The sequence below is a fragment of the Stegastes partitus genome, unplaced genomic scaffold (genome assembly GCF_000690725.1).
Source record: "Stegastes partitus isolate 25-593 unplaced genomic scaffold, Stegastes_partitus-1.0.2 Scaffold278, whole genome shotgun sequence".
Classification (NCBI taxonomy): domain Eukaryota; kingdom Metazoa; phylum Chordata; class Actinopteri; family Pomacentridae; genus Stegastes; species Stegastes partitus.
The window spans coordinates 117,862-143,010 of record NW_007578009.1 but is presented as its reverse complement, the minus strand read 5'-3'; the positions used below and the strand labels follow the sequence as shown (position 1 = coordinate 143,010).

The following is a 25,149-nucleotide window of genomic DNA, read 5'->3' as shown; positions in this document are numbered from 1 at the left end:
CCCACTGTAAGTCAATCTGTGTGCTCATATGCCCGTGAGTGCGAGTGTGTCTGTGTGTGTGTGTGTGTGTTGTTTTTTTTTTCCCAATCCACTACTGTACTACACTTCAGGAGCCAGGGCCGAGGCTGGCTGAACAGGGGCTGAACAGGGGCTGCAAAGGGCCGAGGGCCAGTTCCCGGTGCACGCCACCCACTTCACACCTGTCTCTCTTTGCACACACACACACACACACACATAGACAGACACACACGTGCACACAGGACCTATGCTTGCGCCTCGTACAGCCGTGCTGCTCTGCGGAGGGCTCTCATTGTAGCAGTGACAGGAGGGCGCCCGTTAAGTGGCTCTCTCTTCCTGGGGCCTGTGTGTGTGTGTGTGTGTGTGTGTGTTCGTTTCTGTGCACGCATGTGTGTGTGTGTGTTCGTCTCGGTGCGTGTGCGCGTGTACGTGTGTGTGTGTGTTTTGTTCCCCCATGTGGCTGTGGGGTGGAGAAGGGCGATGAAGGACCCCTACTGGTAAAGTGGGTAAACTCGCACAGCCTCGACATCTGTGAGAGAGAAGGGAGAAGGAGCGAGGGGAGGGTAAGGAGGGAGGAGAGATAGACGGCAACAGAGGAGGACAGAGTGGGAAAGAGGAAAAGGAGTGAGAAGGAGGAGAGAGGGGAGGGAGAGAGAGACACAGAGGGAGAGGGAGAGAGAGAGAGAGAGAGAGGGAGAGAGCAGAACCTTGGCAGAGAGCAGTTGTGGAGAAAATGCCTTGCTTTGTGGAGAGAATTCTTCCAGGGCAGGAGGGAGAGGTGAGGCAGAGCGCAGAGGGCGGTTTGCTGCCAGGTAAGACTAACACACACCTTCCTCTCTTTCCTCCCTCCCTCCCTCTCCCTCCCTCACCCTCCTCCTCCTCCTCCTCCTCCTCCCTCACTCCCCCCTCGTCACACACACACATGCGCGTGCACACACACACGCACAGAGTTGAGTGCTACCTCGAGATGGACGTGTTTGCTACTATTTGCAGTTGGCATGAGTCAGGCACGCATGTGTAGTGATGTGGTGGGTGGTTTCAAAGTGTGTGTGTGTGTGTTGGCGTGAGGGAGAGCGTGCACGAGAGCAAGGAGACAACAGGTGTAACGTTTGGCTTTCTGGAAAAATTCAGTCGCTTTTGTTTGCACCTGTAGTGCGCTAAATGTCAGTCATGTGTGTTTGAATTAGTTTTAATGGCGGCTCGCTTCTGCACAAAAAAAAGTTTAGTCCTCAGACTTCTTGTGTTAGGCCTCACAGCACTCCACAGTTGCACTTGTCATGTTTTCACAGTTGCTTTTATGGTATTCAGTGGTAGAAAGTAGTATTTTTTTTAAATGAAACAAATACAGTTATTCAAAAACTTGGAGTTTTTTAATCTTTATGCACTTTTACTTCATGTTTTATTCGACTTTATAGTTTTACTCAACTGCACTTTAGATGACATATTGTAATTTTTACATTAGCATTTATTTGTTTCTTTAGAATTTTAAATCTTATATAGATATACGTATAATATACATTATATAGTTATATATATATATATATACATATCTAAATATATGCATTCAGAATNGTATAATATACATTATATAGTTTTATATATATATATACATATCTAAATATATGCATTCAGAATCCACATCTCCTCTTTCCCTATGTATATATAGGGGAAAAAAAGAGATCTGAATGCAAGCTTCTTAAGACTAAAAAAAGAAATTATTACAGAAGCACCTAAATCCCTCTGTTCTGCTGTCGAGTGCAGACATTTTCAGATCCGTCCTGACACAATTTGCGGTGTTGGTCGAGATTGATTTGGCTGTTTAGATACAGATGTTGTGATGGAGAGGTTTGTCATCGGAGGGATTTTCCACTCTGCTGATGTAAACAGTGTCTGTTGAAGAAAGGCTAAAGAGTCCTTTTCTCCCCTGTGGAGACATGGTTCTGAGAGGAATAATCCTCCTTGTGTACAATTAGATTTTCTCCTTTTGGTTAAATAAATACTGTGTCTGTGAACATAAACACAGATTTACATGCGGCGGCCCTGTGGGTGTCTGTCTCTCAAGCAGCCTCCTGCTACAGCCTGGGCCTGATATTTCTTGTTGAGGCAAAGTTGGCCGACTCTAACTTCACGCTTGCTGTTTATTTGTTTTTATAACAAATGGAACCAGCAGAGTGAAAGGTGAAGTCAGAATTGAATTTGGCTTGCGTTACCGTGGCGATCTGGCAACCGCTCCCATGTCCCATAGGACTGCTTTGCAGTGTGCCGGGCGCGTGTGTTTGTTATTTAACTGATGTGTGTATACGCTACTGCTCTGTGCGCGTACTGTCTGTGTGTGTGTGTGTGTGTGTGTGCGTACATGTCTCTGAGTAGTGGGTGGTGGTAGCAGCATTCACGAGAGAGACATTTTACTAAGCAGACATTTCCCCCTCTGTTTTCACTCTGACCTGGTAGGAGATTGATGACTGAATTGTGGAGTACATGTTAACAGTAACTGGTGATTTATGAAGATACTTAGGGTAAGTGAGGCCGCACAGGCTGGAGGGGAAGAAAAAGATATAGCCTTTTAAGTTAATGCAAAAATATTGCCTTTTTAAGTAATAATTGTTATTACTACTGCAGGAGCTTGGAGAGAGGTCTGAGTTAGACTTGGATGTGCACAAAGTGCATTGTTAAGTTTTTCCTTTTCCGCTGGCCACGGGCCTTCCTTTGTTTCTGGTTTTTCAACTCTGACTCCGTTAAACCTTTCATTTTTTTATTTTTTTTTTTTTTGCAAGAAAAAAAGAATATTAATAAATGTGCATCTGAGTACTTAAGTGGATATATGGCGAGACAGATTCATTTAGATAGCTGAATTAAAATATTTGACTAGAAAAACACTACTTTTTCTTGGGTAAACCACAATGGAAAACTTTTCTTGGATGAACCCTTGCACTGCAACAAGTGCACTGTGTGTTTTGGCAGCCCCTCTTAGCCAAAGATCCCTCAGAAAATCCGCATGCAATTTTAGAAGAATCAGATTCTTTCCCTTTTCTTGGCTCATGAACTCGCTTGATATTATGCACACACACACACACACACACACACACACACACACACACACACACACACACTGAATCCTCCTCTCTATTCAAATATGAGATTCAGTCCACTTGGATGTGATCTATAGCATTTTTAAGGAATAAAGCAATTTTAGGGAATATAGAATAGTGCTTCCCCTGGAAGAGGGATTGCTTTCATTTTTTTTCAAGGCACCTCTTAGACTGAGTGAAATGTTTCCCCTGTTCGCTCAGGGACGACTTTATTTCTTACCAGGGATTTAACACTCACTCAGTCCCCTCATAAATACAGCGTCCCTCAGCCCTTTGCTAGCCATAACTCATGCACTAACTCTCTAGCTAACTAAACTCATATAGCAGAGCCAACACTTGTTTGTCTTTTACCTCAGCCTTTCTCTCTCCCTCTTCCTCTCTGTCTCTTTTCCTCCTCTGTGCTGATTTATACATGACAGAATCTTCTCTGACTAACGTCTCACCAGGCTCCTGCGCTGATCTCCTTGGCCCACTCGTGGAGTGGGTTTTAGAAGAAATGTGCATTTGAATATGAGCCAGCCTAATCTCCTTGAGGCTATTTAGAGTGAGCCTAATGCTCCAAGAATGAGCGAGAACAACACTGGAGAAAATGCGGACATCCCTCTTAGCGTGTCACAACACAGCTCAGGTCTCCAAAGAACGAAGCGCGTCTTTGATTTGCTGATGAAAATCTCTCTGTAAGGCAAAGAACATAAAATTCCTACTTTCAAGGCACCTGTTGAAGCTCGAGTCTCCGACGAAAAGCCGGTTTGTTTTTTGTCTTCATGGCTCCTCCTGCAGAATTCTTCGCTGTTTAGCATCTTTTTTTTTGCAGTGGTACAATACATAGTCAGCACGCAGCAGCTGATAAACTTTCAAGCCATTTAACTTTCAGCAGATGAAAGTGCTCAGGTGGGATATTACAGTGTGGCGGAAGCCTTTAGTGATCTGGTGCCGATTGGCATTTTGGGAGGAGACGGTCTTTCTGGCGTGGTTCCCGTATTGGTTGTTAACAGCCTGCTGGTACCTTCTGTTCTTTCTGTTCAGTCCCACTGGCCCGACACTGACAACTCCTCAAGCATCTGAAGACCCTCTGAAGTCAAAATCGCCCATTTTGATGTCTCATGGCAGTACGCTGTGTTTTGTTGTATTTGCGTCTGAAAACACAGGCCCTGCTTGGAGGAATTACCCTCAGCACTTACTGGCGTCGGATGAGGGAGGAGGGTATCGTTCCTATATCTTCTTCCCCCCCGACTCACCCACCCCCGATCTCCCTTTTCTCCTCGCTGTCCTTCCTTTCTTTTTGATCTCGCCATCAAATCTTCCCCAGTTTTTATGAGTGACGTTTACCCAAGAGCAGCTTGGGAAATGGCTAGCTGAAGAAGACGTTTGAGAAAATGCGCCTGAGCAAGCTATCACCTTTGATAAAGCCACAGTTCCACTGGGAGAGGAAGAAGAAAGCTAAAGAGTAAGAGCATTGTTGGTAATGAAAAATGCCATGAAAGAGGGAACATCTCTCTGATCCCAGCCTGTTACACCAACAATGTATAGTACAACAGATACTGCAGTGCTACATCAAGCATTTCTCTCTTGCTTGTACCACAATGAGTGTTTGACCCAGATGACTGATCTCAATCTGGGGTACCACACTGTGCCTTTATTGAGGATCAGCTGGGCACCAAATAATCTCATAATACAGCGCTCGCATATGCACACGAGAGTCGCGCTGGTGCAGCCATCAGCGGTGGCATACCTTCAACTGTGTCACCAGTTGGCAAAAGAAAAAAAAAGAAGCTGGCAAGGCACTTGAGAGCTCGGTATAAAGAGAAAGAAATGATGGGGAAGTGGAGGGTAGTTGGAGGCATAGAGAGAAAGAAATGTTAGCTTTAGTAATTACTACCTCCACAGAGAAGCAGTGGAGAGGACAGTGAGGCAAGCAAGTGCATGAAGGAGGCCCCGTGTGCAGATAATGAAGGGGTATCATTGTAGCTCTGACAGCGTTAATCTTAGAGTGCTCCACTGTGTGTGTCTGTGTGTGTCTACTTGTGTGTGTGTGTGTGTGCCCTATGCAGCATATGTAAATACTGTCGGGGTGTACGGAGGTCGTGGTACAGTGCCATCGTATCTCGTGCTACCAGTGAGACCATCCGGCCCGTCTGACAGTTTATCCAACTGTGCCGACATCCAACTCTGGCTGCCTCACACGGCTTCTTGAAGGCAACTCCTGAAACTCCACGGCATCTTGTTCTTCCTCATGGAAGCCCCGCGGTAACCTACCAGCACCCAAACTTGTCTCCTTTGCAGGAAAGGGAGGGAGAAAAGAGGAAATAGAGGGAAGAGTGGTCCAACTTTTCTTTGTGCCCGTCTTTTTCTTCTTCTCCTTTTTCCTCTACCCATTTGAAGTTGCGAGGCACTCATTTAAGCCTCATTGCTCACAGACACTCAACACACGAGAAAGTGTTATGAATATGTATCAACACAGCATATGGCAGCAGTAGCGCTGGGACTAGGTGTGTCCAGAAGGTAGAGTGCTGCCGATGCATTATTCTCCATTCAAATTACCACAGTAAGAATGCAGCAGGGAGCTGAGAGGTGTTCGCTGTGTCTTTAGACGGGGCAGGAGAGGAACCCGGATCATGCGAAACAGCAGGAGCGAAAGAGCGGTGATGAGCACAGTAGTTGGCCACCTGAGTTTCCTTGATTTGGTGGATTTTTTCGGCAGGTTCAAACCCGGCACACTCTCTGACACGAGTGTGATTAAAAGCGATATTTCTGACACATTAGGATGCGCACAGGAAGTAACCTCCTCTAAAGCGTTCATTATTAGATGCATGACAGACCTGAATATTTATAAAATAGGTTTTAATAATTAATAGCAGCAATCTGCTCCCGTAATTCATCAGATTTGCACTTCAACAGAGTATCCGTTTTCACTTTAAAATAATAATAAGAGGAATATTAATGTTGCAGAAATGTAAAACGGGCAGCTGGTTATAGCGCAAATAGGCAAGCGCTGCATGTTCACTTCTGAGGCTTTTCTTTAACCTGTCACTTTTCAAATAAAATTACATTTTAAGCCGTCAACACTGCACCATTTGAAAAACCTTCAGTTGTTTGTGCTTGACAATTTAGTCAGTGGCGTCTCACAAATGTGGCAAGTCATGAAGATAAAGACGCAGGAAACAAAGTGGGTTTGGTGTAGAATGCAAAAGTAGTTGCTGTGGTTTTATCAAAAGCAAATTTATTTGTTTGAGTCAACTTAGCAGCACTTCCTTTTGTATACTGAGACCCAAAATAGACAGCATTCTTTTTTTCCTGTAAAGCAGCTTTGCTCGTTTCATCGTTTCACAGTCATTTTTTTTTTTTTGTTTTTCCCCCCCTTATTCTGAGTGTTGTTTTATCACACCTTCAAATTCAGTCACGGCACATACCTCCCTCTTTTATTTTTTTCAACTCCCAGAAACATGAATGTTCCTGTTTTAGGTGAAAACTGCCACATTTAGTTCTGCATTCAGTTCACATTGAACTTTTCAGTAAAGCACGCTATTTTGCAGCTGTCACCGACACACTGGTGTGTTTATTATCCTCGCCGTGGATCAGTTTTTCCTGAGTGTGTAGAAATGTCAGCGTGCACATTTGACAGTGTGTGTCTCAGAGCAAATGACGTGACCTGTAGCCGCTAGACAGAGAGGAGCAGAAGGAGAGCTCAGAGCACAATGCCCTGCTGTCTACAACCCTGCAAACAGGCGCGCAGCACACATACGCCAAACCCACACTTCACATCGCTTACAGCCACTATAATATATACGTTTACAGTAGATTGTGCACCTTTCCACACTCCCACAACCACACACAGACACGTACAAGACACTTTAAACTGCCTCGCGTGGCCACAAACCCTATTGTCACATCCATTCTGCTTGTTAGAAAAGTAGCAAACTAAAGTTGTGGCAGGGGAGTCGCAGCCACAGGGTCTAAAAAATGTAAATCCCACGAGCAGGAAGACTCGTCGCTTCCTCTCTTAGCCCTACAAAGAGCGGATTTTGATCAAATTTTAATCATGTTTCATGAGAAGAATGCTTTGAACAGTGAAAGTGTCGAAGTAAGAGTTTGAAAAAGTCGATTTTTTATTTATTTTTTTTCCTGGGTCATTTTTGGACAGGTAGGGAAGCTGCCCAGGATGACATTTTAACGGGCACCTGTGATTCATCCCACTGCATAAAAAGTCCAAAAGAGGAAAGTCTGTCAGGCAGAGCAAATGTTTTAATGGTAGCCAGGGATCGATGTTGTCAGTGCAGGCATCCTGTCTGGAAATACATGCATTTTTTTTTTTTTTGTTGGGGGGGGGATAATGTCACCTCCTTCTTTCTTTTCAAGGAGAGAGGAGAAGAAAAAAAAAAGAGCAAAGGGAGGAGAGGGAGAAGGAGGTCAGCAGGATCTGATGCAAACATTTCCAAAGCGGCCTGAATTTAGGGGAAATTGCTTTAAAAACTTTGACACGCACTCTCATTCGCGAGGCCCCTCGTATCTGAAAAACAAATTTGAAACGTAACCTTGGAAATCAATTAAGAAGTCCCCGGGAGCTGGAGGAAAAAAGAAGGATAAGGTCCACCCTTCTTTTTCCTTTCCCCCCCTCCCTGCTTGTCTTTTCCTCTCCTCTACTTAACAGGGACTTGGATCTGCCCATCAGAACGCTGCCTCGTGTGAAGAGGCTTTGTCAGCAGGGGCTTTATTTAATTTTTTTTAACGGCAGAGGGCCTTATATGCTGTCAAAATGTCTTAAGAGTCTTATTAAAGAAATGCCACAGCTCATTTCCTTGTAATGCAATTCATATGCTGGTGAAAGGGGGCATGTCTAAAGATCTAAACAGCTTTGCTTTTTAGGCTTCACATTAGGGGTTATCTGTGAGGGCTTGTCATTGATTGACATTATCTGGCCTGACAGGGCCTCATATCAAGGTTAACCTCATGGACAAAAGTGCCACCCACACGGACACACAAACACACCCACATTTGTAGTCAAATAAGGCACGCTCGCCTCTACTTCCTGTTGCTACGTACATGTGCCAGCTTCATCTGTGTGTGTGTGTGTGTGAGTGCGCGCGCGTGTGTGTGTGTGTAAGCCAGGTGGAGATTTCCAGACTTAATTGATAACTAATGGAGCAGCGTGTGCTGAGTTTACCCTGGAGGATTGACACTGTGTTAGTGTGTGTGTGTGTCCTGTGGAAAGATAGAAGGGGGTAGGTGATGGTAACAGGGTGCCGACGACTTACTCAGCAACAGCAGTGGATTCTGGTAAATTAAACGTGGCTCCGAAGATAATAACACGGAGTGACACACACCAGTCTGGAGGCTTTTGACCTCTCAGGCAAGCAGGCCGTTCACTTCACTCCAGAAGAAAGTGTGCAATGAACACTGCATGAGCACATACACACAAAAACTCTCACACACACACACTCACATCTCCCCTTCTCCCTCCCAACAAGCCACAAAGGCAAAGAGAGATCCCCGTGACCAAAATACAACTGAAGCAGTTAATCTGTACAGATATTAGCTCAAGGGCCCTTGAGAGGTGCACCGCTGAGCCCCTTCTCCACTGTACTACCCACACTGCCTTGCTCCCGCACCGAGCACAGCAACCATGAGGGAGGGACACAGGGGTCGTCTGCTCATTTACCATGGCGGTTGGCTTATCAAATTGCACTCCTGGTGTCTTGAAAGCGAGCTTCAAAACAAAGCTGCAAGAATAAATTTCCCTCGTTTCAGTCTGTGGGAAGCATGGGACCGTACGCGATTGTGTATTTTTTAAAAGCTCCACTTTTTCGCCTCCTGCACCGCACTCGCAAATCAAGTCGTCATCTGGTGCCAGCTGTGAGTCCAGATTTGATGTACAATTTTAACAAGTTAGCCGCGTGTCCCATGAATTACCCTAAGCAGCAAACTGAATAAAAGTTGGCTGTTTTGGTACGTAGCTGTCAGAGTGATTCTTGTCACTCATGTCAGATTGTTTTTTTTCTCTCCCTTAGACCATTTTAGATTGCTTGCCCTCTGTTCTGGAAAATACCATAATTACCCTGTTTGTGATGAAGCCGGAGGGCGTATTTGTCCTTAGATCTCAACTTTCCTGCCTGATTGCCCTCAAGTTCAGTTGTCTTTCCTCTTCCATCTGTGCTTGAAATATACATTGTTTTTCTTCAGCCATTGTCCTGTGCGGCAGCGCGTTGCCGGGGCCCGTTTTGCGTCTTTGTCTTTGTCCTGCAGTGTCTTGTTTGTGTTTTTGCGGCGGTGTGACGGGAGCGTGGCACTTGGCTGAGGGCTCGTGTTTGATAACAGCCCCGTGGACGGCGCTGAAGTGAAATAGTCCAAACGGGTCCTTCAAGGTCAGCAGCCCCAGAAAGACAGCAGACAATGTGCAAGGTCACATTCTAGACTAAAAGCAATAAGTGCTTTATTGATAAAAAAAAAAAAAAAAAAAAAACAAGTAGGCAGATGTGCAACCAACTGATTAATAATAAAATAGATCTGTGAGAGAAAGGGGGGAGGACAGGGGGAGGGTAAGGGGGGGAGAAGACAGCTACCTCCTGACTGTATGTGCATGTGTCAGTGTACTGTATGTGTGTACAGTAGCTCCGCAGCACGACATCGATCCTGTTCTAAAACCCTAACAACAAAAAAAAAAATCCAATAGGAAATCCATCGGTTAAAAAAAGAACAAAATGTGACAGATTGGTGCTGGTGGCAGTTTCCCGAGTGCACGGTCTCTTTCTCTCTGTTCATGCCTGAATCATTTCCTATCATGACTTCAGTTTGTGTGATCTGTAAAGTACAGTGCGAAAGTGCTGTTTCAAAGAAGATCACAAGCAACTCACTTCTCCTGTTTTGACAGTAATCTCCGTATCACGTATATCTCATCGGTATCATGTTTTATGACGGAGACAACAGTCACCGTAGGTTCCTTTTTTTTTTTTTTTTTTCCATTCACTCACTTTGTGAACAATGCGCCTTTTATACCGTGCCTACAGTGCTATTATCTTTTTATGAAAATAAGCAGAAGGTATTGGACTGTCGTCATCTTTTATGTGCCTTTGTCGTCCTTTCTCTTGTGCCCTCTCTGCCTCCTTTTCTCTCTCTTCCCCAACCTGGCAAACCTGCCAAGTGAGTAGAGCTCCATAGTAGATCAGTCACAGGCAGCTTTAGATTCGAGGTGGGGAAAGCTGAGTCCCAGTCCCAGACAAACTTGTTTCTTTAGTAAGACTCTAAGGGATGGAAGAGGTGGGAGATTTCCATATGCTCTGCCACCCCTTCCCTTCACTGATCACCTACAGTAGTCTCGCCCCCCCACCCCACCACCACCACCACCACCCTTCTTGTTCCTTAATAGTGTAAACCCGCCTTTACAGCCCCCTTTCTAAATCCCTTCTCTGCATAAACTTCTCCTCAGATGTGCCCACCCCAAACCCCCATCTATCAACTAGTTGGCAATGGCATTGTTTTTAATCATCAGAACCTCAAAATTATTATTATCGCTTCTGATGCGGCAATTAAAACTTCAGGTCAGAGGCACAACGAGCGGTGATCAGCAGCCGAGCTGAGAAGTTTTAATTAGACGATCAGAACCATTAATGCACAAAAAAAGGTGTGCGCTGGGAAATTAACGGGAACGTCTTAATCAGGGTTAGCGACTCCGAAGAGGAGTCAAGTGAACAGAGAGCAAAAAACAAATCATTTCCGCACCACTGGGACAAAACTCAATTAAATATGCATGCGGAAAAATGGAAATTTCTCAGCATCGGCTGCACCGACTGTTAGAAAACTGTGGCAAAATCTCACGGTGGGGTCGGCGACCTGCTTATTGTTATTCTTCTGTAATAAAAATGAGAGAGGGGCCAGATGCTGGGGTCTGGGTGCAGTGGCGTAGTTGTCCATCAGTGGCTTTCCGCTTGACTTCCTTGCGGCTGCCGCAGCCTCTCTACCAGGCAGTGGGAAGAGAGAGAAAGAGAGAGAAGAGGAAAACATCCTCTTCCTGCAAGCCGTAAATTTACAAAAATAAAAACATGGTAATTTTCAAGTGTGTCTGTGTACGTTTGCCGGTGTGGCTCAGTGATTTCCCTGAAACACACATGCACTCTGTCGCACATACATCTCCCCTGAGAGCCGGAGACATGAAAGGTTCACTGAGCTACACACTGGGAGCTGCAGCCTTGTCGATTAATCTGCCAAAGGTTCATAAAGTTATAACTGGACTATTTTAAAGAGCTACTGCAACTCTCGATTGCATATTGTAAAATAATCCTGAGCTGAACAGACATCTCCCAGACCCTGTTTGTATTAATTAACTTGAGATATTGCGGGGGGTTTGTCCCTGTGTCAGTCATGTTGGAACTCAGCAGGAATCTACAAGAGGCCCTGTATCTGTGTTTGATTAGTTGGAGAGATAAGCTTCAGTTTAAACAGGTAATATCTACCTCTCTTATATACAGACCCCTCCTGCGTGCTCCGTTCCATACAAACCGAAACACGCTGCGGGGAGCTGGTGGGTTTGTGGGGCAGCGCCGCTCTCTGGATTGACAACGAAGCCGAGTTATTCAGTTTTCGGTGTTTTCGTACATGCGACTTTTACATCTTCCATAAGGCGACCGCACAAGCAGTTTGGACGCAAGCTGCCTGGTCTTGTATGTCAGACAGAGAAGTAGAGCCGTGACCCTGCCAGTCACGACCAGTGTTAACTCCCACATCCTTTACCCGTAGCTGCCTTGATTACAGTCTGTGCACGTTCACACAAATAATGCACTTCCAACAGCGTTATTAGGATTTGAAACACCACTTGATTGGGCATGATATCATTCTGGCACACAAACAGACACTCTGCATCAAAAACCAACAAGACCTGTGGGGCTTGGAGCCGTGGAATAGTTAGTTTGTCAGTGTGAAGGGCTAGACTTGAATACAAGCAGTGTCATCCCAGCTCTGAGAAGAAGCAGGGCTCCGAAGAACTTGCACTTGTGCCCCGATGCACTTATTTTTGAGCGAAGATGAAAAAGAACCTGACACAGTCCAAATGTATTCAAAATAGTTTCTTGACTTTTTCCCCAGGTTTTTGGCCTTATACAGACACTATACGGCGCTCCTTTGTGGTCCTGCACTGTTTCCAGTAAAAATAATGTCACTGTTAACATAAGCAGTTGGAAAAATTAGTTTCAGCTGTTGTGTTCACATTTAAACCTGCCCTTTTTCTTTTTTTTTTTTTTTCCAACTCCCAGTGCTTACTGAGGTGTCTCCTCCTTGACAATTAGCACACCAGGCTAAAACAGACTGTAAATAATGTCCGATGCATGTGACAGTGTTGTTTTTCTTACTGATATTCATTAATAAGGCAGAATGCTTACTGGACTCTCGGGGAGGTGGGGGAGTCGGTCCCAGAGGGAAAAGTTGTTCTTTCATGTAGGTCCCCACAGATTTTATCTCATTGTACGCTATCATGCACACAAACGACTTGAGGTAAACAGCTTAGCGTTACCATAGCAATCCTTATTGTAAGCAATGGCAAAAAGCTGCTGTGGACAGAAACCCACAGCATAAATAATAGTTGAGACTGCTTCCATAAACCATCGAACCATAGCATGTTCCTCCTCGGGGGGGAAGCTCACAATATTTAATTTGTTTTAAATCACGCCCCTACCTTTAAAAAGAAAACACTGAATATGTGCTTAAGATGTCTGATAATTCAGCTTGAGGCCTGTTTAGATACTCTGCCGGTAGCACTTGGTCCTCCACTCGTGCTCCTTATTGTTAACAGAAAATCATACATAAATAGGCACTAATGGAAAGAAACAACTGCGTAGGGGTCATTTCCTACAAGGAGCTTGAGATTGCAATACAAAGGAAATCGGTAGTTAAAGCATGAAATACTGAACACAGTAAACAGAAAAAATGACCTCCACAGCAACACCCAAATGACCTCAATCTTCCTTTGGAGAGTATTTCTGAGGAGAAAAAAAAAAAAACTTGAAAATTTATGTCTTCCACTTCCTAATAGTTTTTCCAGCTGATTTTTTTTTTTTTTTTTTCAAAATTGCTGTCTTCTGAAAGGTGACCCTTTCACCCCCGCCTGCAATTGTCTAACACTAAATTGTACAGTAATGTGCCTCTGATATACGGCCCCCTCAAAACTACATAATTCCTGAAGTCATTGTTTCAGAGAGGAAGCCTGCAATGTAAATACAGTAACTGAGAAAGCATGTGTGGGTAGCGCGGGGCTGCATTGTCTGGCGATGGGGTGATCTGTAAACTCCTTCAAATTGCATATCCTCTAATGATTCCACAGCTTTGCAAAAGAAAATGAAAACAGGATTTTATGTTGCACCGATGTGATTTACATAATGCCGGCAATGGCTCACACATGATTGTGCTTGGCTTTATGGCTGAGGGAAAATGAAGAGGCTCGTGCTCATTGATATAGAAAGTGAATTGAGTCTTTAAAATAGAACTTTGTTACCTCTGATATCACGCATTTTTCTCCACCGAAACGGGTTGTCCGTAAGTCAATATTGTGTATTATCTTAACCGTGGTGTGGCCGAGTAACGATTCAATATGACATCACAGAAGAAGAAAAATCTCTGCTGTGGCTGTTGTGTTTAACTGTTTTCACAGAGCCTAAAAGCTGAATAAAATATAGAAGTCAATGTGCTTTTTGGATTTCATAGAAGCTGCTTTCCTTGCGGTCACCTTCTCCTTACTGCGCTTGCAAATTGTCCCGCAAACACTGTTGGAAGGTGAACTTTGGTGGCTCTGGAAATAAAGTGAAAGGTAACAGAGTGCAGTTTCTGCCCTAAAAAGGCAGCTCTGGATATGGAATGCCACAGGCAGCTGTTCCTGCCTCATCAGAGGACATGTTATAAAGATAGCCCCACTTGGGTTGAAATAATGCCACCCATTCCTGCCCCAAAGCACACTCTATCATGTGCCATTGTTCAGAGAGGCTGCACTGGGGGACAAAAATGCATAGACTTGATAGGATATATAATGTCTTGTTAGGTAAAAATATAGAAAAACACAGAAACGGCAGCATTTTTATATATATGGCATATTATTTTACTTGTAATGAAGTGAAACCAGCAGCCTCCACACAAACAGCCGCTGGTCTAATCTCACTGAATAGCCAACATGAGATCACGGCTCCGAAAAGCCTTAAAGTGCTCCGCGTTTTCACTCCACATCCTGACAGCTTTAATGCTGTGCAGCCCCCCACTCAGTGGCAGGACCACAGCCTCTTGAGGTGAGAGTGAAGATAACATTTCACAGTGTCTCTATAGCACTGTCATGTGAGGATTATGTAGCCGTGTATTTGCTGCTTGTAGTACCGTAGGGGGTCTGATACCTATCGGCCTGTGGTTTCAGCTGCTTGTGCTTTTTTTCCTCTTTTTTTTTTTTTCTCTTCCCACCACCATGTTAAACTCTGAGCTGACCAGAGGACTGTGACTTAGAAAGATATGTACAGTATCTCTGTGTGTCCTTCCAGTCTTGTGCTGTTATTGTTAAGTGCTTTCGGATGGTAAAAATAGCAGCAGTCACTGTTGTCTATGTCAGTTTGTTTTTCCATTGTGATGTGTAAAATCAGTACAAGTTACTGACATGGAAAAGCTGGTTCAAACGTTGTTTGTGGTGATACCAAAAGCACGCCTGGTCCTCATTTAAAAAACTTGCTTCTCTTACAGGGGGTTATTTTTCTTAAACTGTGACACAGATGATTGCAACACCTTCCAATGCCAATCTTATGCCTGGTTTTTTTTTTTCTTCTTCTTCTTGTTTTCTTCAGCTGAAAGGAGTTTATGCACTGAAACGACCTCAGGAAAATCCAAGATGGCCGCCAAAAGGAAAGGTGGCCTAAAACTCAATGCTATCTGTGCCAAGCTGAGCCGCCAGGTGGTGTTCGACAGCAGCTCCCAGAACGCAGAGGGTGACCAGAGCATAGCAGAAAACAGTGAGCCCGGCAGTTCCCACTGCGACGACAACGAGACCAACTTCCCCGAGAGCCTGAGCCTAAGTCAGAGCCTAGAGGAGGACCAGAAGAGACGCGAGGCCATCGAGAAGTGGGTCAACGGCGAGTACGGTGACGAGCCGCCGGCCCCCGATGATGAGCAGGAGCACGAACTCAAAGTCAGCAATGACGAAGACGGCCCTCCTGAGGGCGTGTACATGGTACAGCCCAAAGGCTGTAGCGATGAGGAAGACAACGCCGAGGAGGCCGAGCCCGTGGCGCCGTCTCAGGATGGCAGTTACCATGACGACAAAGAAGCTGACGACAAGCCTCCAAAAGAAGACGCTTACATGCCGCCAAGCGAGGCCCCGAGTCGCCAAGCACCTTTCTCCTCTCCAGGTACACTCTGGTTCCAATCGTTACTGTGATGTATACGTGACCCTTTACCCATCCTAAACCAACAGTACCTTTGGCCTGAAAAACATTCCACTGCATCATATTAAGGGGCAAAGGCTTAGATAGTGGAGAGGTGACATTGCCACATCCACATAAGCTTAAGTGTGCCCATTATTGGAAAGAGACGCTCTAGAGTTACATTATGAATAGCCAGTGACATTATTACTCTAAAGACAGATTCAATTGGCAGGCCAGGGGGGAAAACAGGAACTTGTGTGTGGTTAACTGTACGAAGAAATTCATAAATGGAGTAGGCTTACAACGTAAGGCATTTAGGCGTTTATGCATTCGCCCAGCAGCTGAGGGCCAAGAGCGCATGGCAGGGCCAGGCTAAGCTTCATATTACACCCAGGATTACATACTGAGTCTTTGATTTTTTCCCTAAGCTCACTAAACTTAGCCACTGCTTCAAGCTCCTCTGTTACATGGTAGACTCTGTCTGTTTTTTGTTTTTGTTTGTTTTGTTTTTTTTGCAGTTGTCGATTAAAGTCAGAAACAGGGAAGTCATTTAGCACGCATTGAAGTACAGCGTGTTTATACCTTCTCACAAATGACAGTGACTTCATGTGTTTGTTTTTGTTAGCAGACGTGAGCATATTTTAATAAATTCCTTAACACTATGTACTCTTGTAAATGACTCACAGTAACCCCTGTTTAATTGTGACATTATGTTCCCTCAGTATAATTCACTGATTATCAAATAGATAAAGCTGGCACCGACTTCCAACAGTCATTCTGAATGACGGAGAGCATGTGTTAACGGCACAAACAACCTTTTAAGAAAGTGCTGTTTAGCTTTATACACTTTGTGACCCTTGAAACTAGACGCAGACGCACTGTAGGAGACATTGGCCTTGTATAGCAGAAGTTAAAACACAGAGCTGTAAAAAGCAGAAAAAAAAAAACAAACTGCTCGGTTATATGAATAGATAAAGCCTGTTTCACAGACAGACAGAGAAAGAGAGAGAGAGAGAGAGAGAGAGAGAGAGAGAGGAAAAAAAATGCAATTTGCAGGTGAGACCGGTTGTTGCGGTACAAAAACAAGTTTTGTTTTGTGCTTGCTCCCCTCAGTTTAACAGTTTTTGGGCTTTCATCTAGGTTTAGGTATGTACCTCAGAGTCATGTACACATGCTCCTTTTGTCTCCATTTCTTTTTGTTTGCACCAACTGTACAGCAGCAGCAGTCCTGGCCACACACAGAATTGGGGGCAGGGGTTTTTTTTCAGTAAATGAAGCAGGTTTCATTTCAGAGGCAAATGAAAAAAGGCTTTGTGGTTTTAATTAGTCATTTTGTTTATTTCAACGCCACAAAAAAAAAAAGAAAAGAAAAAAAAAGCGCCTGTCTGTAAATATGTATTAGTGTTGTGCAGCAGCAGGCCTACACCTTCCCTCCGCCGGTTGCCTTACTACTTTAAATCTCACAACAAAGCTCGTGTTTGAAGACTGAGGGGAGAGCGTACTGCATCAGTTGCAAATCTTGTCTTAAGAGTTTTTATTTTTTTCCGAGTTGCTCTTTGTTGATTGTAACTAGGGCATCTATATTGCCATGTTTCTGCTCAGCTCACAATTAAAACATTTTTTCCCTCCCTCTCTCTCTTTCTCTCTCTCTCTCTCTCTCTCTCGCCGCTGTCTTTCAAAGGCTGATGTGGAGTGCACATAATTATGCATATAAACATAGTGGCTTAATTATCTCTCACAACATCAGTGACAATGTAATTAACAAACATTGCAAGATCAATGAGAGAAACTGCGACCTTCAAAACATTTAACTCCTCACATTGAGGCATCGTGCGGATTTCCTATCAGTGCAAAACCCCAGAATACTTTTCCTAGATAATTTAGATGTCGCATTAGAGCCCTCGTAAGCCAGTCAATGGAAAAAAACCAATGAATAAAAACTATGAAAGCAATGACAGAGATGCTCATAGCGATGGATCAAACAGGCTTGACCATGACTTCCATTTGCAATTCTGGGTTCACTGTAAAAGGTTATTGTTCATTTCAAGCTATTTCAAAGCCCCCTCTATTTACTGCCTGTTAATTAACCAACCAAACAGTCAGGAAGTTTGAAGCTCGTAGTTTTTTTTTCTGTGTTTTTTTTTTATATGACAAATTGCTTCAAACTAATGCACATAATGTAATTTGTTCAAAGCAAGTGTTTATTAGCAGACCAATGTCCATTTAAACAGAACACGCTCAAAAAGTAATTCAGGAACATAATAGCTTTTTAAAACTATTTAAATGATTTATGAAAGAATTGCACTATTCAAAACTAAACTGCAACTTATTAAAGGTGTTTTCAACCAAATTATGTATTTGTGGTTTTAAACGGACTCTCCTCAGAGCTTAGGTTCGTCCATATATAGCCTCCAGTATGCATCTTTATCATCAGCAACACCTCTGCCTCTCAGTCCTGCGAGCGCTGAAGCCATGCCGCACCGATGGCCATGTTTGGTCAGCAAAAGGAGATATAATGCCCACTTGTTATCATATCTCGGGGAGAAAATGTGGCCTAATTGCCTCAAATATAGACAAGGCAGGTCTGTGTTGGATTTTGCTTGCCTGAAGTGTCAAGATTAGGAGCCACCGACACCAGAGAGAGTGCAGATGTCTTAGCGAGAGCAGCTGATGAAGGTACAAGAAAAAGAGAGGTTTATTTATTTGACAGGGTTAGGTGGTAGCATCAGTGGTGCGGCCAATTTCACTTTAACCCGCGCACCAAAACTCCCAGCTGGTGTTACATGACATTATTAAGAGGCAGCCAGATAGTGCTTGAGTAGAAAACTCATTTACATGGTGTTTTAGAAAGGTTATCTCCTGTCGGTCCCAGTCATAATCCCTTCAAGTTCAATCATTTGCCTTCCATTGATAGCACGTCACATGGCTCCGCTGATGAGCAAAAGAGAGTCAGCTAATTTTTTTTTTTTTAGGAGAAGGGGATGATAATGTCCTCAGCAGATATGAAAAAAATGGATATGTAGCTCAGAAACTACTAGTCTCTTTGCAATAATTAGCAATCGACTCTGCCGCTAAAATTCTAGATGTTTTTTTGGGTTTAATTTACTCCAAAGAAACAATCAGCAGGCGTGAACCTATTCAGACAACATTTATATTAGTGATTAAAATGAGATTTAATATATTCCATTTGGAATTTTTGGAAATTGATTTGTTTATTCTACCATGGTTTTTTTCTTTCTTTCTTTTTAAATATATTATTCCTCAGTCAGCAAAGTTTCGTTCTTTTTTCTCACTCGTCCCGGTGTGGGCGGGTGTGCCACTAACTTTAGAGCTATATGATATACTGTGACCTGAGATGCCCTTATAAATACAGTAGCAATAAAATCCAACCAAGGACTAAGGTTATCAACACCTACATCAAATTATGAGAATGTGTACCCAAATGACATTTAAAATGGACTTGCTCAAAGGTTTCTGCTGATCTTTATGGCAGGCACCATATCAGTTCAACCACTAAAGGAAAGATAAACGCTTAGGTATAGAATAAGCTCTTGTACTACGCATTGAACACTCGCGCATACACTATGTCACTCTGTGGTTTCAGGACATGTGAAAACATGGTAGATTGGATAGAGCGATCTGCTGCAAACATGTAGGTATTTTCTGTCAAATACCTGATCTATTTCTCTTAAATTTTTCATGCCCCTTCGATCCACCAGATACTCTTTCATAGTGAACCACTGAGCAGAGGAACAGCCCCAACGCAGTGAATGGAAATTTGGGGATTATTTTACATGCTACGCAAGGAGATGTGAAAAGCAGGGCACAGCGACTGATTTAGCAATAACTGAGAAATATGAGACAAGAGCAGAAATATTTGTGTATTAATTACCTCGATGGTAGGTGGCGTTATCTCTCGTCAGCTCATGTCTGCTCTGATGGTGAAAACAGCAATAAAACTTTTTTTTTTTTTTTAAATATAAAATGACTTGCACGTGGCTGTGTCGTGCTTGGCTTCAGAAGGCCAAAGGTTTTACATGGCTCCGTTGAAATGATCATCTGCTGCATTACTCGCATATCTGTGTTCTGGTGCCCTGCCTGATATGCAAAGTGACACAACAGGAGATTTGAGCCGGATCTGCAAACTGTTTGGAGAAAAGCTGCAGTACTAGTCCTGCTTCTCTCTTTTTCTTTCTGTTTCTGTCTTACTCAGTACTCATGCTCCTCTTTCTTTACACAGCTTGATCCCTCCACTGCTTTCAGGCCAAATCATCTTTCCCTTTTCCCCTCCACTCTCTGACCCCTTGCGCTAACCTGGATGAAAGTTAATGGGGCAGAATTAATCTCCACATAATGCAATTAAACTATACATTGACTATATTTCGCCTGTGTCCTTGGGGAAGTTGTCCAATTTAATGGACTCTTAAAATAAAAGTCATGTTTCAGTTCGCAAATGTGCGAAAAGAGGAAAGGATTCGTTCCTTTCACTTTTGAAGGTGACACAATAATCATGTTGTTTTAAAATATCTGGCTTCATTGGAGGTTTTATGAAATGCACTTAACATGCCATAATTTCTCTGTAGATAGTACTTAAAATTGTGACATTTAATAACATAACGCATCAGTCATCATGTAAAAATGTACAGTTAAAAGTGCTGATGGAGCTACTTCAGTTCTAAAAAGCTGCATAAGCACATTTTTCCCCTAAAGTTTCCCTTGTATATTTTTAGCAGAAATATGGTGGAGATCTACCAATGTAATATTTCTTATATGCATTAATGTTTGTTTAAAATATTAATGCAAAAAAAATACAAAATCTAATTACATTTTTTAAAAGTAAGTTTATTCATTATATATTTTTTCTTACAGTCTCTTGCAAATTCTGCAGGACTGACTTACAGTGCAACCAAAACAGGAAGAGCATCACCTCAGACTGCTTGTTTGTAGACACATAAATGAGTCAACATTTACAGATGCTGTAGCTTGCAGTGCAGAAGCACCTTTCCTGTTGTCAAATTTACTGAAGTTTTGAAAAAAAAAAATGAGGATAATGTCAGCAAGTTATTTCTAAACCTTCTACAGTAGATGCAGTAAGTGATCCTGTATTAACAAAATGTAGCGTAAATGTTTGCCTGACAGATATATAATATATTTTACTCTACACCAGATTAATCCTTTTGTAGCCAACATGCCAAAAAATATAGCAAGTTGCAGAAACACTGTGTAACGAGCATCAGTCTATATGAACAAAGACCATTTAATAGACTGACTGAGTGACCTGAATTAGATAAAGATTGTTGTTAATATGTCTTGAGCAGTGGGCTGAGTTGGGTTCATTTCACGACTCTAAACACATTTTTAAAAGTCAATCAATGCACATATGTACATGTTCCTGTTGTAAATTGAAGTCCTTCCTTCCAGTGGTGCCACACAGAGGGCCTCTAAAATTTGCCAACCTTTAAATTAAAGTTTTCCATTTTACTGGTAGCAACTTTAAAAGAAGTAATCTGAAAGCAGTGCTAAGAATTTTTACATAGAAGCTCTTTTCTCTCTTGTTTTTGTGTGTGCAGGAGAAGCATCTGCCCTGCGAGACTATGCAGCCAACACAATGAATGAGTTTTTGGGAATGTTCGGTTATGATGACCATCAGGTAAGGGATGAGCTGACCAAGAAGATCAGCTTTGAGAAGCTCAAAGCCGCTACCTCAGACCCCTCATCCCTCAGCAGTGAGGAGGCCTCACGGCGTGCCCGCTTCTCCAAGTACGAAGAGTACATTCGCAAGCTAAAAGCCGGCGAAACCCTACCTTGGCCCATGCATGCTTCCCCACCCAAACCAGACGACCTCAACTCAAAACTGGCCCAAGACAAGAGTGCTACCATGCTCCAGACCTCCGGGTGCTTGCCAGGGGCCGAGGCACCGATCTACCCCTCCAGCCTGGACCACAAACCGCCAGTAGCACCTCAGCTGGGTAATTCTCAGCCACCCAATCCCTCTCACATGCAGAACATGGCCTCCAGGGCCTCCAAGTATGACTTCTTTATTCAGAAGCTGAAGATGGGCGAGAGTTTACAGCAGCAGAACGGTAACGCTTACAAGCGACCCTCTAAGTACGACCTGGAGAACGTCAAGTTTCTGCACCTCTTCAAGCCCGGTGACGGCAACCCCGACATGGGCGGCGCCATCGCCTTTAAGACTGGCAAAGTGGGCCGTCCTTCGAAGTATGACATCAGAACAATTCAGAAGCTAATGCCAGGAAACCCCGAGACGTCAATGATGCCCACCGTCCTAGCGTCGTCGCCAGGGAACCCCGGAGCTCCTGGTGTCCCCGCTGCAGGTGCAGCTGGGGCCAGCATCGCCCCGGGGCTCACAATGGACCAGACTGGACACATAAGTTTCAACGCCTCTGACTACCTGAAGTCCAGCTTTTCCAAGACAGACTCCATCACCACTGGCACCGTGTCCTCCGTTAAGTAAGTCTGCTTGAACACCGTCAAGTGATACTCAAAAGCACTTTACCTTTGCTAAGACTACACGGTGCTGTTGATTTTTTGTTTTTAATATGCTTTTAATTTGGATAGAAATGCAAATAGAGAAAGATAGTATTGTTAGATGTGACACATTTGGTGCAGATTGGATTTAGTTTGACTGATGGAGAAGTAAGTGTTTTGAAATGTCAAATAGCAGAAAGTCTGTGAAACGGGTGTGGCTGATGTGACAAATTTGAGTTTGACCAAAGAATTGATGAGAATTTTTTTAGCAAATAGGCATAGAACTACAAATATGAACACGGTGGCACTATCTGCGCCTAAAAACTTCCTAGCCAATGGTAGTTCTCTTACTAAATAATTGAGCTCTATTTAATAGGGTTTGAGATATAATTATCAGACAAACAGCCAAATGGTGCATAAAACTTGCAGAAACCTCCTTCGCAGATTGAACAAAAGGTGTTGCAGCATTGAGAACTTGCAGGGCAGGAGATGACGGCGTCACTCCAATTGCCTCTGATGCAGCTTCTTATTAAAACCTGTGAAATATGCGCTTCCTGACCAAAAATACAGTTTGACATGCTGCATTACTTATTTGCACCAAAGCAATACAGGGCTCTTTAAAAATTTGCTAGTAAATCACTTTACCCGTCATTGAAATTCCAATTTTAAGTTTACTGGTGGGTAGAAAAGATTCCGAGCTCACAGGTTTGTCTTCAGCACACTGATAGCCTCTCAGTGGAACCCCTTGGAGCTAATGTGAAGCTCACATACACTTAACTGCTACTGTGAGTCAGTTAGCCTAACGCAAAGGTAATTGCTACCTTCACAGCAGCCAACAGGAATGTAGTGTGAAATAGTGCATAGCGCCCAATAGATCCACGACATGATGAGTTGCGAAGGCGCATGAAGTGTTTACTCGCTGTAGCACTCCGTGGAGACTGATTTAGCACAGTCATCGCAAAGTGACTGACTTCTTTCGTTTGGCTAGGGTGTAACAACTCTCCCTTTAATTACTTTGGAGCCATGACTAACCTCCCAGCGAGTCACAGGGGCCGACTCAACACTGCCTGACGAGTGCACTTTAAAGGAAGCAAACGAGGGGTTTGGGGAGCTAACCTACAGTTGTGTGCACTACCAGTAGGAAACAGCTCCCAGAGTCTGTTTGATTGGTTTTGACCTTGTCTCTAGTTAGTCAAGACCTATCAAAGACACTGTTCAAGAGCCCTCAGGCACCTCTCCCTCAGGCTTTGGCCTTTGTCAGGTTGGGGCTCGGTGGAGCTGCAGTCTTGGCTAACTGACCCAGTCTGGTGCTTGTACACAGGGAGGAGATGGGGTGCTAGGGAGAATGTCTGGCAGCGCATCCTCCCCCCTGGGCCAGATTAACCTCAGGTCATCCCCCGTGTGGAGCTGCTCACATGGAGCTAAATGCCACTTGTGGAGAGGGAGCAAACAGGACTAATACTGTATTACGACTGTTATTCTGCAGGCAGTGCCGCTGCCAGCTTCACGAAAAGCAACACAGGTGACAAAAAGCAAACACCCTTCCTGAGCAGGCCTCTGTAATGTGATACATTTCTCTTGATTTCCTGTTTTGAAATGAATTCGTTTGCGCTGAAACCGGGTCGATTATCTTGATCCATACGCATCTGAAGCTGCAGAGCTGTCTTACGTCTTTGTCTGAGCTGAGTCCAGACTGATGGGAGACAACTTGACATCAACATTAGAGCCGAGGCCCCTAGGGATTGTCAGAAAAGACCTTTTCAGAGCTTTTTCTCCACACCCCCATTATCCAGTTTTGCATATGAGCACTCACCAAAATACCTCCATAAAAGATTAATGTCCTTTTGCTCCTGCATTTTGCCTTTCATTGGTTGGGAGACCATGCATCAAAGTGTGCGGCTTCCATCCTTGATTCATACGGCACATGAAAACGCTGTTGTGCCACAGGAAAATGTATATTGATAGTCCAAAGTTTGGGAGCGGCTTGTAAGTAAATATTGTGTCAGTTTGTTTTTATTAACAACAGGCAGCCCAACCTCACCATTAATCCTGTCTCTTTTGTGTTTGCTGTTGCATTAGGAATGGTCTGCCACCAGATAAACCCGCCAGCGATGACATCAACCTCTACCAGAAATATATTGCCAGGTATGCAAATCCCTCAACGTGCTGCACCAATGAAAACGTGCACTCGAAACGGAGACAAACCTTTTTTTCTTATCCACCGATGGTGCATTTTATTCCGTGTTAGATTGTAGGATGGTTTGTGAATGTTCTGGGTGCAGTAAATTAAATTAATTAGAAAGATGAAAGAGAAATGCTTGATGATAGCTTACTGTAAATGGATGAATAAGTGCCCACAGTGTGCATACCACTAAAACATTAAGATCTGTGCAACTTGGTGTTATTAGCCGTGACTCAGGCCGGGTTCCTCTTGACTTCTGCTGTTTTAGTGATCTAAAAAGTCCGTCATTCACACCGACCGAGACAAAAGCATCAGGGGGGAGGCGAGGTATCTTATTTTTCAGTGGTCACAGAACAATGTCCCCCCGTTCTGGATTTATCTTGAGCCGACACTAGAAAGGTGATTATCACTTGTTTGTTTATTCTGTTTAAAAAGAAAGAAAAACAGCATTTGAAAAGCCAAAGTGGCTTTGGCGTTAATGATTACTTCTCCAAGCCATAACATGAAGGGCACAAATCAAAGCCTTGGCACTGACAGACACACACACATACGCACACGTCGTCTTCTGCGCACACATACACACACGCACACACACACAAAACCCCTTCCTTGGACTGATTACATTTTGCAAGAAGATTTAATTAAGGAATTTTTAATGAGGCTTCTGCTGGCACTGCCAAGAACTGTTTTGATATTTGCGCTGCATAATGCATAAAATTTGTCTAAACATCTCGGCAGTTGATGCACGGGGAGGTTGCAGATAAGCCCAGATACAGTTTCAATTTCCGTGTTGGGGTTGAGAAAAAAAAGAGAAAGGAAAGAAGAGGAGGAGGAAAAAAATGGAAAAGGAGGGCTCATAAAAAGGGCAAATGTACCACCGAGAGGGGAGGTAGAAGTGGGGGAGGGCCCTATTTAGAGCCAGGGCTAATGAGTGCACACATACTAAAAGCCAGCTTTGTAAATACATTCATATCCAATCGTCGCAAAAAAAAAAAAAAAA

General features: G+C 43.7%; 1 protein-coding gene across 3 annotated transcripts in view; it reads left to right on the top strand.

The window, feature by feature from the left end:
- casz1 (castor zinc finger 1) overlaps positions 1–25,149 on the top strand; it is a 73,569-nt gene that overhangs the window by 27,491 nt on the left and 20,929 nt on the right. For 2 of the 3 annotated variants that reach the window (XM_008282576.1, XM_008282578.1), the window contains exons 2-4: positions 14,903–15,463; positions 21,049–21,949; positions 24,047–24,112. In XM_008282576.1, coding sequence (XP_008280798.1) covers positions 14,903–15,463; positions 21,049–21,949; positions 24,047–24,112 — 1,528 coding nt within the window. Of the gene's footprint in view, positions 1–751; positions 831–14,902; positions 15,464–21,048; positions 21,950–24,046; positions 24,113–25,149 lie in introns of those variants that run through there. The other variant, XM_008282577.1, reaches the window with a different exon arrangement.